We start from the raw sequence: 18,654 nt of genomic DNA, 5'->3' as shown, positions 1-18,654 counted from the left end.
AGAAAGAGGAGTGTGGAGAACATTTTATGGGGACATAGTAAAAGATTAAAGCAGAAAGGTATATATTGAGGCCACATAGAAATACCTTCTACTTTCTAGTACATTCTAGCCAGATGCTAGTGGCTGACATCTATAGTTCTACATACACATGGAGGACAAGATCTAAAGGATCAGGGGGCTGGGAGTTTGGCCTAGTGGTTAAAGTGCTTGCCTAGCACGCACGAAGACCCAGGTTTGATTCCTCGATACCACATACATAGAAAAAAGCTGGAAGTGGTGTTGAGGCTCAAGTGGTAGAGCTCTAGCCTTGAGAAAGTCCAAGGACAGTGCTCAGGCCCTGAGCCCAAGCCCAAGACTGGCAAAAAAAAAACCCCAAAAGATCTAAAGGATCATAGTCTGAAGCCAGCAGGGGAGAAAAATCTATGATACTTCATCTCCAAAATAATAATAATAAAAAACCCAGGGTGGACACCAGGATAAAGGTAATTTTAATACCATATGTACACATATAAAATATTATTGACTTTTGTTATTTATTTTTGTGTTAGGGAAAAGAATCAAGGGTTTTGTGCATACTAAGTATTTATCCTACAAGTTGAGCTAACATCTCCAGTTCTATAATACTTTTAATAATCTTGTACATAAAGAAAGGTTTTATGGTATACTATTTCCTACTTGTGTCATGTTGCTGTTGAAACTTCTTATAGAGCTTTCAGATTTCAGATTATTAGGGTTGCTTGACCTACTTGGTTATTTTGGGATACTAAAATGAGTAAAACATCCTCTTAGGGTCTATTCTTAATATACCTGCCAGAGTGGATGTGGGAGAAAAAAAGAATGCTACCAAAATACAATGCATTTGTGAATGAAGAAGACAAAATGAAGCCACGTAATGAGTGACTGTTGTCCTTAATGTACTATGTTATCTCTCATCTCTTTTGTTGTCCCTTGGTTATCTCATATTGTTACATTATTTCACCTTGTTATCTGATATATACTATATATGCCTATTTGGTTATTTGAAATCGGATAGGGAAGGGAGGAAAACAAGATGCGGGGCGGGGGTGGGGGGAGGGAACTGGGGACCAAGACATGAGAAAGGGTATCAATGTATGTGAAGTAATGCACCTTCTATCTGGTGAATATAATGTAACCCTTCTATTAATTACAATAAAAATATATGAAAAAAGAAAATAAATAACAGCATCATAAACAAAAAAAAGTGAAGTGTTTAGGATACAGGACTATATCCAACATGGCAAGCAGGACACGTGCTAGGGAATGACAAGTGAGTTAGAAAGGTAAAACAAAGCAATGGTAGAGAGGTAAAATGAAATAATAGAAGGAAAGACTTTCTTCAGAGGTAATAAGGAGCTCTCAGAAAAACAAAATGACATCTATTATTATTCTAAAAAACCTATAGTATGGATATAAGTGAAGTGATTCTGTTTTATTTAAATTTACATAGTTGATTGCTACCTTGATCAAAGTTTACAATCTGGCAACCTCTAAATATCAAATTTCATTTATCAATTTTAATAGAAGAAATGCTTCTTTCTAAAGGTACATCTCAATTTTCATTAAGTGTCTTCCAACAACCAATTTTGATTAACAAAATTTATTTTATGGTAAACAAATGATCAAACTTTATAATTCAACCATAAAACAATGAACATACCCCTGTATCTGTATCCGATTTTGATGAACTTAGACTTTCCTGAGAAGGTGATGGGGATACACGTCCTAAATACATAAAATAATTATAGGTACAAAGTTATATATATCCACCCACCAAAAACATTCAGAAACAATACAATAATATCTAATAATCACAGAATATAAATTTGCTAAAAAGTATACCTTTATAAACATAAAATATTTGTCTTTATCATTTAAAAAATTTTAAATGAAATGATTTATAAATTTCAAAGCCAGTAAGCAAAAAGCTGTCAAAGCCCCAGTATTCATGGTGAATATTCTTCTTCTTTTTTGCCAGTCCTGGGCTTGAGCTCAGGGCCTGAGCACTGTCATTGGACTTTCTCAAGGCTAGAGCTCTACCACGTGGGCCTCAGCACCACTTCTGGCTTTTTGAAATGTATGTGGTACTGAGGAATAGAACCCCACTCTTTGTGCATGCTAGGCAAGCACTCTACCAGGAGCCCAAACTCCCAGCCCCCATGGTGAATATTCTTATTCATTGTAACAAGTAACAATAGGAATAAGAAGGGATTAAGTAAGAGAGGGTCTGAGCTGGAGTTATGTTGCAAGGGCCACTTAAAATAGTCTTTCTGCTCTAGGCAGGGAAAGAAATGATCCAATAAACACAGTTTAACTTGGCAAAGGCATCATCGTCTTCAATTATGTATTACAACATAACACAAGTAAATTCATGAAGCTTTTCTTTTCTTTTTTCTCACATGTCAGACTATTAATCATTCAATAGTAAGAATATCTTGAGCGTAGACATAACCTTTCTTCTCCATGCTGCCCACAGACACAAATGGGACAACACTGACACCAGCATTGCCTTTAGGGGCAGTTCACAAGGGTTTTCCAAAGAACATATAGCCTAGATCACAAGTTTAATGAATTTCTCTAGACATTTGGTTCCTGGACTAAATTCTATTGTTCCACACATGGCCTCTCTACCAACCCTTAATGTAATGTTTTCAGACTTAGATGACTGGGAGGGGTCAAATTTGTGGAGAAAATTTACTATATAAATAATTATAAGGAATCCCTACTTACATCAATTCTACATAGTTTCATGATAACATCATGAGACAAGCCCTTTTCATAGATATAATCAGTGTTTACGCGTATAATATTTTGAAGTTTACCTTTCCAGTGAATGTTTTTCATATGCTCCTTATATGCTGACAATTTTAATTCATTTTTGCATGGCTATTTCCTTAATCATTCTTTATATATTGGAAGAGGGATATGTATTATTTTCATTCTTCACCTAGTTTAATTAGATATTTCCTTCTAACCTAGGATAGAAATGTAGGTTGCTAGGGGAAACAAAGTAATTGTTTCCAGTGGATCACAAAATTAGCCAAGGAATATATTTGAAAAGAGATAAATCGAAAGCTTTTCATTGTGGAAACTCTTTCCACTGAAGTTAGAGGCATTTTGCTATTCATTTCTCTCTTAATTGCCTTCTCTTGAAGACAAGGAAAAGATACATAGCTTGGGTTGGCCTCTTGCCTTAGCTTCTCAAATGTTGAGATTACAGGCACATACAAAAAGGCTCAACAATTTTTGGTTATTATCCTAAGTAATGATTACAAAAGACTCCCAGTTAAGAAACCACATTACATGCTGAGTATTCCTTATTACATTTTGTGCTTTTTCAGATTTTGGAACATTTGCACAGAGTTCATAACTTGAGTGTCCCTAATATGAATGTCTGAAATGCAAAATGCTTTCGAATTTGAAATATTCTAAGCATCCTGCTGGTGTTCTACAAGTTACAGATTAGAACCTAAAGTATAAAAATTCTAGATTTATATATTTATATATATATGTATGTAGATGAATGAAATATACCTTCAGTATTATATTTCATTCGCATATTGTTGAAATAGTCAAAAGCATTTTTTAAAGCCCATATTCTCACTACATTGTCTTGTCCAGCTGAGGCAAGTAATCGGCCACAGTGAGAAAATTTCATAGTCCACACAGCTCCCTATGAAAACAAAACAAAGGTTAAAGTTTTTACTTCAAAAGTGTAGAGACATTACTTTAAAACAAACTGAAAAAAATATTCTAAACTGTACATAATAAGATAATGGTCACATTACTAATACTACTCACGGCCAGAAGTCCAACATTGTTGTAATACCACAAACGAAGAATTTCAGAACAATTGCAGGACAGGAAAATTACAGTTTGTCAAAATTTAAACTCATAACTTCAAGCCACCATCACATATTAATAAAAACAGGAGTTCTAAAATGAGCAGTAATTATAATTACAAAAGTATAACTTCAAGCTTGGGGCTTTAATCCGTTGGCTGAACATGAAGGGGAAGAGAAAGTTTTTGCATGGTATTAGTGACTTCTAAGCAAGATGGAAGAGAATAAAGCTCTCTGAACCAAGACCCTTATGGTACTGGGCACTTAGAAAAGGTACTGAAATGGTATGGTTCTGAGATGATTTTCTCCTAAGGGAAAACCTCTACAGCATTATTTTAGTGAAAACAGTGGGGAACTGTGTGAGAATGAAGTATTAAAGAATATGAATTCTTTAATTAGACCAATAATAAACAATGATAGTCCTATTATAATAAATAATAAGATAAATATAGGTATGGCAAAAACATACAAATTGGAAGCAATAACTGATTTACAAAAGAGCATTCATTTCCTTAAAATTCCATTCTAATAAAAATGTATCATTCTGTTTGAGAATGATGGTTCACACCTGTAATCTCAAAGATTTGGGATTACTAGATTATGGATCAAGAATAGTTCCAATAAGAATTAGCAAAACAGCCAGGTGTGGTGGCTCACACCTGTAATCCTAGCCACTCACGAGGCAGAGATCTGAGGATTGCAGTTAAAAGCCAGCCTGGCACTAGAGAACTAGAGAAGAAGAGACTCTTATCTCCAATTAACTAATCACTAGAAAACGGGAAGTGCTTGTGGCTCAAGTGGCAGAGCTCTGGCCTTGAGCAAAATGTGTCCAAGGATAGTGCCCAAGCCGAGTTCAAGGGCCAGGACTGGCAAAAAATAAATAAAATAAAATAAAAGCCAGTGACATTTTATGGGGCTGGGAGTTTGGTCTAGTGGTAGAGTGCTTTCCTAGCATGCACAAAGACCCGGGTTCGATTCCTCAGTACCACATACATAGAAAAAGCCAGAAGTGGCTGGGCGTGGTGACTCACACCTATAATCCTAGCTACTCAGGAGACTAGATCTGAGGATCAAGGTTCAAAGCCAGTCCAGGCACAAAAGGACCTGAGACTCTTTATCTCCAATTAACCTCTAGAAAACAGAAAGTGGAGCTGTGGCTCAAGGATAAGGCGGTAGCTTTGAGCTGAAGAGCTCAGGGACAACGCCCAGGCCCAGAGTTCAAGCTATCTCAAAAACAAAACAAGGGGGCCAGGAGTTTGGCCTAGGGTAGAATGTTTGCCTAGCATGCACGAACACCCAGGTTTGATTCCTCAGTACCACATAATAGAAAAGGTCAGAAATGGTGTTGTTGCTCAAGTCGTAGAGCTCTGGACTTGAGAAAGCTCATGGACAGTGCTCAGGCCCTGAGTTCAAGCCAGAAGTGGCAACCACAATAATATAACCAAAACAAAGGCTGAGATGTAGCTCAGGGGCAAAATGCTTGCCTAGCAAGTGTATCCTCCTAGGTTCAATCCCCAGCACCAAAAAAGAAAAGACAAAAAATACAGTTAAAAACAAAACAAAAGTGCCTATGAGCTAGAGGCTGGCTCACGCTTGTAATCCTAGCTACTCAGGAGGCTGAGATCTGAGGAACATGGTATGAAGTTGGCTCAGGCAGGAAAGTCTTTGGATCTTAACTCCAATTAAAAACCAAAAGCCTGGAAGTGGAGATGCGGTTCAACTGGGAGAATGCTATCTTTAAGCAAAGAAAGCTCAGGGACAGCACATAGGCTTGAGTTTAAGTCCCAGGACTAGTACACACAAAAAAACCCAAAAGTGCATGTGGTGGTTCACACAGGTAGTTGCAGTTACTTGGGCAGGAAAAGGTACAGGGGTTGTATGAAGATGAGTTTGGTTTCTGATACTAAAAATAAAAACTTCAGAAAAATAGAAAAAATTATCATTTGGACCCCACTACTTGAACAAGAAATTATAAGTTGGATGCTGGTGGCTCATGCCTACAATCCTAACTACTCAGGAGACTGAGATCTGAGGATCAGGGTTTGAAGACAGCCCAGGCAGAAAAGTCCCCACAAGACTTTTATCTTCAATTTGCCACTCAAAAACTGAAAGTGGTGCTGTGGCTCCAAATAGCAGAGCACTAGCCTTGAGCAAAAGAGCTCAGGGATAGCGCTCAGGCCATAAATTCAAGCCCCAAGACAAACAAAAAAGCAAGAAAACAAATAAAGAGACATTATAAGACATCTAATCAGATTCCTTAGTAAAGGTACAATATGCAACTCAACATTTTTTTGTTGGTTGTGGGGCTTGACCCCTGGGCTTGGGCACTGTCCATGAGCTCTGCAGCTCAAGGCTAGCACTCTATCACTTGAGCCACAGTGCCACTTCTAGTTTTCTGATGAGGTAAGAGTCACGGGAATTTACATGTCTGGGCTGGCCTTGAACCCTGATCTTCAGTTCTCACCTTCCAGAGTTGCTAGGATTACAGGCATGAGCCACTGGCACCCAGCCTCAAAATATTTTATGTTTGGATTATAGGAACCAAAATTTAAATTCCAATTTTGCTTTCATCTAATGTTTATAGCCGATTCCTTCCAGGTTAACTTTATCATTAAACTATCCATTAATTTCCTGATCAAGTGTATAGCATTATTTACCCAGTTTTGAGTTTTACTGCCTCTTCTCTATGTTGGTAGACTTTTAGTGAATAACTATAATACAATCGGTTCTTTTGTCTATATTGGTACTTTTTTTCAGTGCTGGAGGCAGAGCCCTAGGTTTCACACATGCTAGGCAAGCATTCTACCACCACTGAGCTACATTTTCAGCCTGGTACATTTGAATTCTGAGAGAGAACATGAATATTTAGCCTTCTCTATGTTCTAAGCGAGCTTCTGAAAAACTATGTAAATTGCTTAAAATAGAGTGGGGTGAACATTTTAAATACTTTTTGAACTCATAAGCCTATCCTCTAAAATAACTGCTTCAGAATTTCATTCCTCTCCATATCTTTCTTAAGGATAGAGGCCTGGAGTTTACATATTCAAAACCTCACTTTAGAGATAGTCTCTACATTACCTATTATTTAACTTATAAATTCACCCTTCCTTTAAAACACTTTTTTGGGGGGCTCTGTGTGGTGATACCAGCACTTGAACTTAGGGCCTTGAGTTTGGTTAGCTTGCTTGCTCATGGCCGGCACTCTGCCACTTTAGCTATGCCTTCAGTCCAGATTTTTGCCACAGGGCTTAGTCACTGCCCTTGGGCTTTCTCAAGGCTAGTGCTCTACCAATTGATCTACAGCACCACTTCTGGCCTTTTCTGTGTATGTGTTACCAAGGAATCAAACCCAGGGCTTCATGCATGCTAGGCAAGCACTCTACTACTAGGCCACACTCGTGGCCTCCAGTCTAGCTTTTTCCTGGTTAATTGGAGAGAAGAATCTCAGACTTTTCTGCCAAGACTGGCTTTGAACTACACTCCTTCAGAACTTAACATCCCAAGTAGCAGAGCCACTGGCTGCCTATAATTTTGAGTTAGGTTAGCAAAAGTACATATATAGGTAGAGATCAGTTTAGCAGGAGCCAAAAGTATTTCTCTCAATGAAAATGATCTCAAGAAAGGAAAACGTTGTTTACCATATGTTCACCACTAAGATCTTGTACCACTTTGATCTGATCAAAGTCATAAGGTCCTTTGAAACCATGTGCTGCTTTGAATTTAACTGGTCTTGTGTAGGGCATTCCTTCATCATCACTTGATGAAGGATCATCTTGATCAGTATGAAATACTAAAGAGAAAAGTAATAGAAATAATTAGTAGCTAGTACAGATATAGCAGCTATCATATTTTCATCTCTAGTACTTACCAAGAAAATTTGTTAAAATCTATTTGTCTATTATTATATTTTATATTAGTTAAGAATATGGAGTCTGGTTCTATACTGTGTGGGTTCAGATCCAGCTTTGTTATCTATTATCTGTGTGATCAGACAAGTTACTGAATGTTTTTATGCCTCTTAGTTTTCTCACCTATAAAATGGGGAAAATGAATGATGGTGCTTACTTTATCAGGATTAAATGAATTAATACAGGTACAGTGCCTTCAATCATAGCTGGCACAGAATAAGTACTGTATAAGTATTTGTTAAATTTAAAAACTGAATATAGTAACAGCAAAGGCACAGGACATTAAGATCTGTGAAAATTTACCTAATTTTGAAAACATGAAAACAAAAATAATCAATATTTTCAGGTTATCAAAATCACAAAACATGTACAATTTTATACGTAGGACATATAAATTAATTTTCTTCATACACATGAAATCAACTGAAAGAGCAATTATTTTTTGGTTGGTCGTGGGGCTCGAACTCTGGGCCTGGGCACTGTCCCTGACCTCTTCAACTAAAGGCTAGCACTCTACCACTTGAGCCACAGTGCCACTTCTGGTTTCCTGGAGGTTAATTGGAGATAAGATAAGAAGTCTCATGGACATTTTATACCCAGGCTGGCTTCAAACTGCAATCCTCAAATCTCAGCCTCCTGAGTAGCTAGGATTACAGGTGTGAGCCACTGATACCCAGCAGTAGAGAAATTTATAATTTATTGAAATATTAAGGATGTTAGCTATAAAGGTTTACTATATTCAATAAACTAGAGTGTTTCCTATAAGCTATAAATCTTTATGATTGCAAATTAATTAAATATTGAGCTGAAATGTTCTCATTTTACTCACCTTCATCTCTTACACTTTTAACTTTATTTATAGCACGTTCTCCATATTCCTCAGCAAGGTGCTTTGCTCTCTTTACTGATTTTCCAAGGAATTTCTTTAGTTGAGTTCTAAAGAAAAGTATGTAAGAAATTAGTAACACAATCTGTTAAAGTTCAGTTATTCACAGATACACTTATTAGCTATGACTGGTTAATTCTGAAATAAAGGGAATTCCCAATCCCTTTGTTTTATGGAATAAATATACTCAAGTCAATATGCTACAAAGTGTATGCAGTTTCTCCAAATTTACAATATCAGATATTTTACGATTTCAATTTTCAATTGTGAACAAAAATTGAGCAGCACAGGTGAGGTAGGATAGGAGTGTTTAAGCAAATATATCATGGATCTTTTCCCTAGAAACTGATTTGGAGAATCTGGGATGGGGCCATGAATATGAAATCATTTTTGGCCAGTCCTGAGGCTTGAACTCAGGGCCTGGGCACTGTCCTTGGGCTTTCTCAATGCTAGAGGTCTATCCATTTGAGCCACAGCACCAACTCTGGCTTTTTTTTTTCTCTGAGGAATTGAACCCAGGGCTTCATGCATGATAGGCGAATACTCTACTACTAGGCCACACTCTCAGCCCTGAAGTGAAATCATTTTCTGAGAGTTGTCCTTAAGAACTAATTTTACCAATGAAAAGAAAAAGAAATTATTCACCTCTGGATGTGGTAGTGCATAGCTGTTAACCCCAGCACTCAGTAGGATGAAACAGGAAAATAAGGAATTCTAGGCCAGCCTGACCTTTGAGCTACATAGTGAGATCCTATCTCAATGAAAAACTTACTTACTTATATTGTAGAATGTTTTGGTAGTTTAAATTGGTTCCTTTGATCCTATACATGTAATAAAATTAGGCTAACCTTTTCCATCAAATACTCTCACCACAAGTAACTCAAGTATGAATTGTATGCTTCCTCAAATAGTATTTACTATTTTTCAATTAACTAAAGCTCAAATTTTATATATTAAGATGATAAAAAGAAAACAAAGCCCAGTACATGGTAAAATCAAACAATTTATATAGAGGGTAAAATTTTCCCTTCTCATAGGAATTTATCTTATTAAGGATAATGTTTAAAACTTGCTAAGTTATATATATACAAAGATGTTCACTAAAGTACTGTTTAGAAAAAGTACAAATAAGTTTCTGTCAACAAAGAAAAGGATAGGAGTGGTAGGGAATATAGATAGCTATGCTTAGGAATCATTTTATCCTTCCTTCCTTCCCATTTTCTGATTCTGTCTTATATCTAGCTTATTACCTGACAATTTTCTATGTGAATTTACATGTTATCCTTTGTTGCTTTCTTTCTCTTTTGAGTTCAGGTACTACAAAGGTGTATTTTTTAAAATGATGTGCCCATCAAGAGACTAGCCCGGTGCCAGTGGTTCACGCCTATAATCTAAGCTACTCAGGAGGTCAAAATCTGAGGATTGTGGTTCAAAGCCAGCCTGGGCACGAAACTCCTGAGAATCTTATTTCCAACTAAACCACCAGAAAACCACAAGTGGCACTGTGGCTCAAGTAGTAGAGTGCTAGCCTTGAGCTCAAGAACTCAGGGACAGTGCTCAGGCTCAGAATTCAGGTCCCACAATAAAAGAGAGATGGGGGGGGGATGAAAGAGAGAAAGAAAGGAAAAAGGAAAGGAAAGGAAAGGAAAGATCTGATATAAAATGTACAGATCATTTACTGCTTGCCAGATGCATGAAAACTGACCAGTACAACTTCAAGGAATTCATAATCATGTTGGTTGGAATGTGGGAGTAATGTGATAGGTGGTCATATAAACTGGACAGAACACAGATTTAAAACAATTTGGGAGCTCAGTATATATTGAAAAGAAGAAAAAGGATGTATTGTAACTCACGTTTTCTGTTTTAACCGTCCACCATCAGTATCTGTTGCTTGAGACTGTAACTTCTCTTCATCATCTGATTGGGCTGCGTCATTACTACAAGGGATAGTTATTTTAAAAGAAACCATTTCTACTACACTTAATCTATAATCAGCTAATAAGAATAAAATACTATGTTGATAAGTTCTATATGACTTTAACTTAATGATGATCCTGAACTTAAAAAGCTCCAGAGTTTAAAGAATACAATAAAGGTGCAAATGTACAAAATTTAATGGAATGCAATATAGTAACGTCTGAAAAACCCTAAGTAAAAACAAGGCATTTTTTGCTGTGAAAATGTTTTGAATAGAAACAATAATTTAATGGCCAAGAGTTTGGCGTAGTGGTAGAGTGCTTGCCTATCATGTACAAAAACCCAGGTTCGATTCATCATTACCACATACATAGAAAAAAGCCAGAAGTGGTGCTGAGGCTCAAGTGATAGAGCTCTAGCCTTGAGGAATTCCAAGGATAGTGCTCAGGCCCTGAGCTCAAGCCCATGACTGGCCAAAAAAAAAAAAAAAAAAAGAGGGGCCGGGAGTTTGGCCTAGTGGTTAAAGTGCTTGCCTAGCATGCATGAAGACCCAGGTTCGATTCCTCGGTTCCACATATAGAAAAAAGCCGGAAGTGGTGCTGAGGCTCAAGTGGTAGAGCTCTAGCCTTGAGAAAGTCCAAGGACAGTGCTCAGGCCCTGCGCTCAAGCCCAGGACTAGCAAAAAAAAAAAAAAAGAATGTAACTGCTGGCAGAGACTTGTATTTGCCATGATTGGTTCCAGGAAAAAAAAAAGAGAAAGAAAAAAGAAAAACAAACAATAATTTAAAATTGTAGAGATGTTTCTCCCAGCTTGTCAGTAGTATATTTAACGAAAGGGCTTTTAACTAGACATAGTGACCCATGCTTGTAATCAAGTATTCAAGAAGCAGAGGCAGGAGGTTCACCAAATGGAGATAAGCCTAGACAGCAAGACCCTATTTCAAAAACCAATACAAATAAGCTGGACTCCGTGGCTCATGCCTGTAATACTAGCTACTCAAGAGGCTAAGATCTGAGGATCAAGGTTCAAAGCCAGCCGAGGCACAAAGGGACCTGACTCTTATGGCCATCTAACCTCCAGAAAATGGGAAGTGGGGCTTGACTCAAGGGTACGGTGGAAGCCTTGAGCTGAAGAGCTCAGGGACAACGCTCAGACCAAGCTCAAGTCCCATGACCCATAAAAAAATGCAAAACAAAACAAAGAAAACCATACAAATAAAGAGCACAATACCTGGGTCAAGTAGAAAAAAAAGAAATTATTCCTAAGATTTCCATAAAATTTCATTACAAAGTCACTTAGTTTACAAAAAAGGTGCTGATTCTTAAAAATTTATCATCTTTACAATGAGGTTTCAGAAGAATGTTCTTCCCAGATGGCTTTTTTTTTCTTTTGCCAGTCCTGGGGCTTGAACTCAGGGCCTGGGCACGGTCCTTGAGCTTTTTCAAGGCTAGAGTTCTACCACTTGAACCACAGCACCACTGATTTTTCTGTGTATATGGTGCTTCAGAATTGAACCTAGGGCTTCAAACACTCTACCACTAGGCCAAGCTCCTGGCCCCTAGTCTCATTGTTTTTATACTGTTTCTAATGTCATAAAATCATTTTAAAACAAGAGAAATGAAATAGTATGGGATTTAAGATTTAAAGTATTTTTTTACCCAAGTAACTGTATACTTGTATGAGAGAACATAAAAAATAAACCCATTGGGGCCGGGAGTTTGGCCTAGTGGTTAAAGTGCTTGCCTAGCATGCATGAAGACCCGGGTTCGATTCCTCAGTACCACATACATAGAAAAAAGCCAGAAGTGGTGCTGAGGCTCAAGTGGTAGAGCTCTAGCCTTGAGAAAGTCCAAGGACAGTGCTCAGGCCCTGAGCTCAAGCCCAGGACTGGCAAAAAAAAAAATAAACCCATTGCCTAATTTGATTTTAATTTCAGATTAAAAGAGAAGACTAAGCATTACTAAATTACAGACTGTAGTCGTTCATACATACAAATTTTTACTATGCCATACCTTACATATTCCTTTGTTCTTCTCATGATATGAAGTGTCAGAGGATTAATACCTGTTGGCAGTTTTTCTTCAGCAAGACTTAACGGTATTTCTTCTCCGGTGTCTAGGTTCTTAATCATTACACTAGCTAAAATTTCCTGGGGTAAAAAATAACACCAAGATGATCTACAATTTAATTATCTTTTTGAATCTATTCTGTAGATTCAGAACAGGTAGAGTGTCTATATGTATCTACTCCTGTGTATAATAATTTGTAATATATTTATTGAGATACAATATTTATTTATTTAGTTAGTTGGGTGTGGGGATTGAAGTCTGGGCCTGGGCGCTGTCCAGACTATTCTGCTACTCTGCTCACAGCTAGTGCTCTATCACTTAGAGCCACAGCGCCACTTTTGCTTTTCTGATGGTTAACTGGAAATAAGTATCTCAAGGACATTTCTGCCCTGGCTGGCTTTGCACTGCAATCCTTGGAATTCAGCCACGTGAGAACCAAGGATTAAAGGGGTGAGCCACTGGCTCCCAGCTTTGAGAGCCACTGGCGCCTGGCTATTGAGATACAATTTTATGCCATATAATGCACTTAAAGCATAGAATTTAATGACTTTCAGTATATTGAAAATCATAAAACCATTACTACAAAGTAAGAACATTTTCATTACTCAAAAAGGAAATCTACCCATTTGCGGATACAACTTATTTCCCTTTTCTCCTGGTCTTTGGTAATTACTAATCTACTTTCCATCTCTGTGTATTTGTCTATTCTTGACATTCCACATAAAACCAATCATATGGTCTATAGCTTTTTGTGAGTGTACTTCTTCACTTTAGCATGCTATTACAATGTTCATCAATGTTACAGCATGTATCAATACTTATTCCTTTTATGATTTTTGATAGTACTGAGGTTTGAATTGAGTGCCACACATTCACTTAGAGAACATGGCAACTTGCTTGCTTGACTAGTACTCTTGGACTACAGTGAGTCCTCCGGAATGGCTTTGTGCAAGTTATGTTGAAAACAAAATCTCATGGACTTTTCTGCCCAGGCTGGCTTTGAGCTGTGAGCTTCTAGATTTCAGCCTGTCTTGTAAGTAGCTAGGTATGCACTACTAGTACCTGGAAGCATGTTCTGTTTTTTTTTTGGGGAGGATAGGTTAAACAGAACTTTATTCCGTAGCCTAGCATTGAGAATCATACTGATCGGTCAGGGCTGTCTCTAAGATGAGAGAGAGAGCGCAACCATGCTTAATCTCACAGGCTACTTCTATAGGACACCAGCCATGTCGTTGGGCTTGGTCATACACACGTGGCTAATAGAATCTCAATGTACTTGAAACACATTCTTTTTAAACATAATTCTTATAAAAGTATGGATTTTGCTTTCAATTTATTTATACCAGTATGAAAACACAAGAGTTAAGTCAGAGATACAAGATTCAGCCTGTCAAGAAAATCCCCAAACCAAGACATCTTCACATTATTTTTAACATGACTTTTAGTCTGCCAATAATTTATTACATGTTTCAAAATAACTACGAGTCTAAAGTTCTCCACACCAAAATGATAAATGCTTGAAAAAATTAAAACAATAACCATCTTATTTTGATCATTACATACTATATACATGGATCATATCACAAGTGTACAACCTATAAATATGCACAAATACTAAATGGTAGTTTAAGAGCAAGTACCTATTTTGATAAATTTCACAAGGAAAGTATGTGATAAATTACACAAGGAAAAGAAGCTATTTTTAAGTATGTAGTTCAGCATCATTAGGTAATTTTACCTTACTGTGAGACCGTAATCACTCCACAGAAGTTTATCATCTTCCTACTTTGACTATTATACATAAAAATGTTCTTATATACAAAAAATTAAATTCTACCTCATCAGTAAGCTCTCTCCCAGAGTTGGATCTAGGTCTCTGAGGACCCATCATTTCACCTGCTATTGTGTGCCCATCAGCTGCTTTTCCATTTTCCTGAAATTATAATTTCATAAATGGAACATTGAATCAATTTCCATCATTTCAATTATTCATTACCATACACCATTTTACAGAATTCTAGAAATCCCATAATGGAGCCTACTAAAAATTTAAATGAACTGCTACATTTCAGTCCCTTGTTATTCCCAGCATACTGAAAACCATTAGATGCCATGAAATAATAGCTTAGTACTCTTAAAAATGAGGAAATATTCATTGTTGTTCTTAAGGTACTATGTTATCTCTCATCACTTCTACTGTCCCTTGGTTATCTCATATTGTTACACTATCTCACTTTGTTATCTGATATATCGGATATAATTGTATTTGGTTATCTGAAATTGGATAGGGAACGGGGAAAACAAGATGAGGGGTGGGGGAGGGGAGAGGGAAATGGGGACCATGACGTGTGAAAGGGTATCAATGTGTGGGAAATAAGGCACCATTTATCTGGCAAATATCATGTAACCCTTCTATTAATTACAATAAAAATATATTAAAAAATGAGGAAATATTCTATTTGACTTTGGCTGAAAAAGCAGTGCTCTAGTAGGATTGCTATTAATTCATGTAATACATGGTTATTTCCAAGGAAGGTACTGTAAAAACCATTTTTCTGTAAAATCCCAGTAAACATCCTAACCTTTTTTTTTTGGTTTTACATTAATAAAGTTTGGATAGTGGAGCTGTGACTCAAGTGGGAGAGTACTAGCCTTCAGCATAAAAGCTCAAGATCAGCACCCAGACCATGATTTCAAACCCCAGGACCAGGGGACACAAGTTTGTATATTCATCTATATTTTGAAATAATATTTTACAATATAAGGAAAAATATGTGGTTAAAAATTTGTCTGTGAGAAAATGTTGTCTGGTCACTTACACAGCCCACTATCTAGTATATGAAACATTTTATGATTAGGAAAAGGAATTCATTTTTAACTCCTCAATTTTGACCAATATAGGTTAGGTATATGAAGCATGTAGATAGTAACAGTGAAAAAATAAATAAAGACCATAGTAAGAAGACTTTTTTCCCTCCAGTCCTTGGGCTTGAACTCAGGATCCTGGGGACTGTCCTGAGCATTTGCTTGTTTGTTTGTTTGTTTGGTCCTAAGCTAGCACTCTACCACTTGTTCCACTTCCAGTTACATTGTTGAATAATTTGAGATAGGAGTCTCCCTCACCTGTCAAGCTGCCTTTGTACTGTAACTCTTGGGTCTCAGCCTCTTGAGTAGCTAGGATTACAGGCATAAAACCACTGGTACTCAGCAAGAATCATTTTTAATACAACAACCTGTCACATGGCGTAACTTTGCTCATTTCAACCTTTTATGAAACCCTCAAGAAAAGTACATTTTCATTCTACTAGTGGGGCACCTTAGACATGGATGCGAAGTAGCTTACTAGGTTAATTCAGTAAGTAGCAGAACTAGACAAGGGAATTCAGAAGGCCAGGTTCGGGATGAGGAAATATTTGGCCAGAAGAAAGAGAGTTCAAAAATAAATAAATCAATGAGTTGCAGGAAGTCTGATAAATCCTATATGAAATATAATAGTAATTTACTAACCTGGGCCGTAACTATTTTATCTCCACTGGTAGCACTTGCCAAATCAAGAGAAGGCTGGGAATCCCTAACTGTACTCTCTGAAGCCAGGTTGGTAGTTAGGAGAGAATCAGCTGTAATATTGTCTCTAGGTACTGAAATGATAATGATAATAGTAATAATAATGATAATGACAATAACAACAATTGGCTTTTACATACATGCTTATATATTCTTTAAATATATATACAGGCTTAAATATTCCTTAAAAATGTTTTAACTTTTTTGTTTGATTCCTACAAAAAGCCTATGAGGCTTTGTATTTTTTTTGCCAGTCCTGGGCTTGAGCTCAGGGCCTGAGCACTGTCCTTGGACTTTCTCAAGGCTAGAGCTTTACCACTTGAGCCTCAGCACCACTTCCGGCTTTTTTCTATATGTGGAACCGAGGAATCGAACCCGGGTCTTCATGCATGCTAGGCAAGCACTTTAACCACTAGGCCAAACTCCCGGCCCCTATTTTATTTTATTTTTATGGGTCATGAGGCTTGAACTCAGCCTGGGCACTGTCCCTGAGCTCTTCAGTTCAAGGCTACAACCCTACCCTTGAGCCAAGCCCCACTTCCTATTTTCTAGAGGTTTATTGGAGATAAGAGTCTCAGGTCCTTTTGTGCCCGGGCTGGCTTTGAACCTTGATCCTCAGTTCTCAGCCGCCTGAGTAGCTCTGAGTAGCTAGGATTACAGGTGTGAGCCACCCCGTCAGACTTACACTAGTTTTTTACAAGTGACATCATAGATCAAAAATGTTATTTAACTTTCTCAAGATTACACAGTTTATACATTAGTTTTGGAATTTGAATTCAGCACTGAATTCTCTAAATCTCACATTCTTTTCGATATGACACACTGTTTCTCATAATGTAACAGATGTGAAGTTTTCAAGTCTGTTTGACTGTTCAATAAAAACAGTAAAGAACATTTTATGGTTGTCTATTTACTACAACACTGTATACAACTTGGCCATCAGTGTGGTTTCACATAAATATCAATTGAAACAAAAGCAGAAATTTAGAGAGTTTTGACTTTCAAATCCCTCCCATTCACATAGTTATTTCCAAATAAATACTTGCCATCGAGATCATGTGATTTTAGAGCCTCAAATTCCAGTTCACTTTTCTTTTTTCTTGGTGGTGGAGCAGGTCGAGATGGAGGTGGGGGTCTAGGAGGTGGGAAATTAGTTGGAGGGGGTGGGCGTGCTGGAACGGGCTTCTTGGTGCTAGCTACAATATCAGGTTCTGGAGTAAGGTGTCTTGGGGGTTTGGCAGGGGCTACTTCTTCCACAGCAGCAAAATCTTTAGTAGAAAAAGAGTCTGAGGAGATAGGATCAAGACCATCACCTTCTTTGCCTTCCACTGCTTCCTTGTTCAATGTTTCTGTTTCCATTTCAGGCACATTAAGCTGTTCAGTGGAACTTAGTTCAGTTAAATTAGTGGTTTCATCTCTTGTCTTCTCACAGGTATCAACAGGAAAAGGGCATTTTTTAGATTCCAATTCAGTTTCTTCAAATGCATTCTGCTTTTCAGCCTTTTTAGAATCTTCCTGTAGTACTTGTTCTATGGCTAATAGTCCAGGTATATTAATAAGATCTGTCTTGGGTTCAGCAGGATGGGCAGTAGCTTGATCAGAGAGTCCTTTTTCTTTGGAATCCAAAGAGTCATCTTCAAGCTGTAGTACTTTCTGACTCTCTTCAAGAATACTTTCAATTATCTAATGAAAGGTTAAAAAGGTTTTTTTTTAAAAAAATAAACATCTACAAGCTATAACAGGTAATCCACTGATAAGCATACTTTTTATGTGCCACACAGTATTCTTGACAATTCTTGTGTATGTATATATTTGCAGTATGAGAATGTGAATTCAAAATTCACACTCATAGGAAGATATTCTGCCATTTGATCTTTGAACCCAGTCCTTTTTCTGCTCTAGTTATTTTTCAGGTAGGGCCCTACATTTCTTTCTGATGCTGGCCTCACACTGTGATCCTATCTGGAATGAGGTTTGTACACTACCACATCAGCTTTATTGGTTGAGATGGAATATCACTAACTTTTTGCTAAACTTGCTACAAACTGTGATCCTCTCAATCACTGCCTCTTAAGCATCTGGTATTTCAGGCATCAACCAGTCATCAGGGTAATATTTCATATATTTAAATCTATGTGACAACCTTATAAGATTGCATCATTCCTTTTATCAATTTACAAATGAGGAAACAAAGGCAGGGAGTAGCCAAGTGATTGGGCCAAGGTCACACAACTATTAAGTGATAAAGCTGGCATAAAATTTAGGCAATCTTGGGGCCAGGAGCTTGGTCTAGTGGTAGAGTGCTTGCCTACCATGCACAAAGACCCGGGTTCGATTCCTCAGTACCACATACATAGAAAAAAGCTGTAAGCGGTGCTGAGGCTCAAGTGGTAGAGCACTAGCCTTGAGAAAGTCCAAGGACAATGCTCAGGCCCTGATCTCAGGC

The 18,654-nt window shown here is 37.4% G+C and overlaps 1 protein-coding gene and 1 non-coding gene across 3 annotated transcripts in view; both read right to left on the bottom strand.

The window, feature by feature from the left end:
- The window catches only part of Wdr44 (WD repeat domain 44), a 90,993-nt gene that overhangs the window by 21,785 nt on the left and 50,554 nt on the right, over positions 1-18,654 (bottom strand). For both annotated transcript variants that reach the window (XM_090325909.1, XM_090325910.1), the window contains exons 4-12: positions 17,255-17,891; positions 16,152-16,282; positions 14,482-14,577; positions 12,588-12,724; positions 10,511-10,594; positions 8,598-8,704; positions 7,499-7,650; positions 3,553-3,691; positions 1,679-1,743 (exon numbers count right to left, since the gene is read on the bottom strand). In XM_090325909.1, the coding sequence (XP_090182035.1) occupies positions 1,679-1,743; positions 3,553-3,691; positions 7,499-7,650; positions 8,598-8,704; positions 10,511-10,594; positions 12,588-12,724; positions 14,482-14,577; positions 16,152-16,282; positions 17,255-17,891 (1,548 nt within the window). The remainder of the gene's footprint in view (positions 1-1,678; positions 1,744-3,552; positions 3,692-7,498; positions 7,651-8,597; positions 8,705-10,510; positions 10,595-12,587; positions 12,725-14,481; positions 14,578-16,151; positions 16,283-17,254; positions 17,892-18,654) is intronic.
- On the bottom strand, positions 2,417-2,540 carry LOC150041398 (small nucleolar RNA SNORA17). The gene has a single exon (XR_016533960.1). It is a non-coding gene; the product is annotated as a small nucleolar RNA SNORA17 (small nucleolar RNA).

The sequence above is a fragment of the Megascapheus bottae genome, chromosome X, assembly GCF_031878675.1.
Source record: "Megascapheus bottae isolate mThoBot1 chromosome X, mThoBot2.hap1, whole genome shotgun sequence".
NCBI lineage: Eukaryota > Metazoa > Chordata > Mammalia > Rodentia > Geomyidae > Megascapheus > Megascapheus bottae.
The sequence above is the reverse complement of the archived record's forward strand: the minus strand, read 5'-3'. Positions and strand labels throughout refer to the sequence as shown.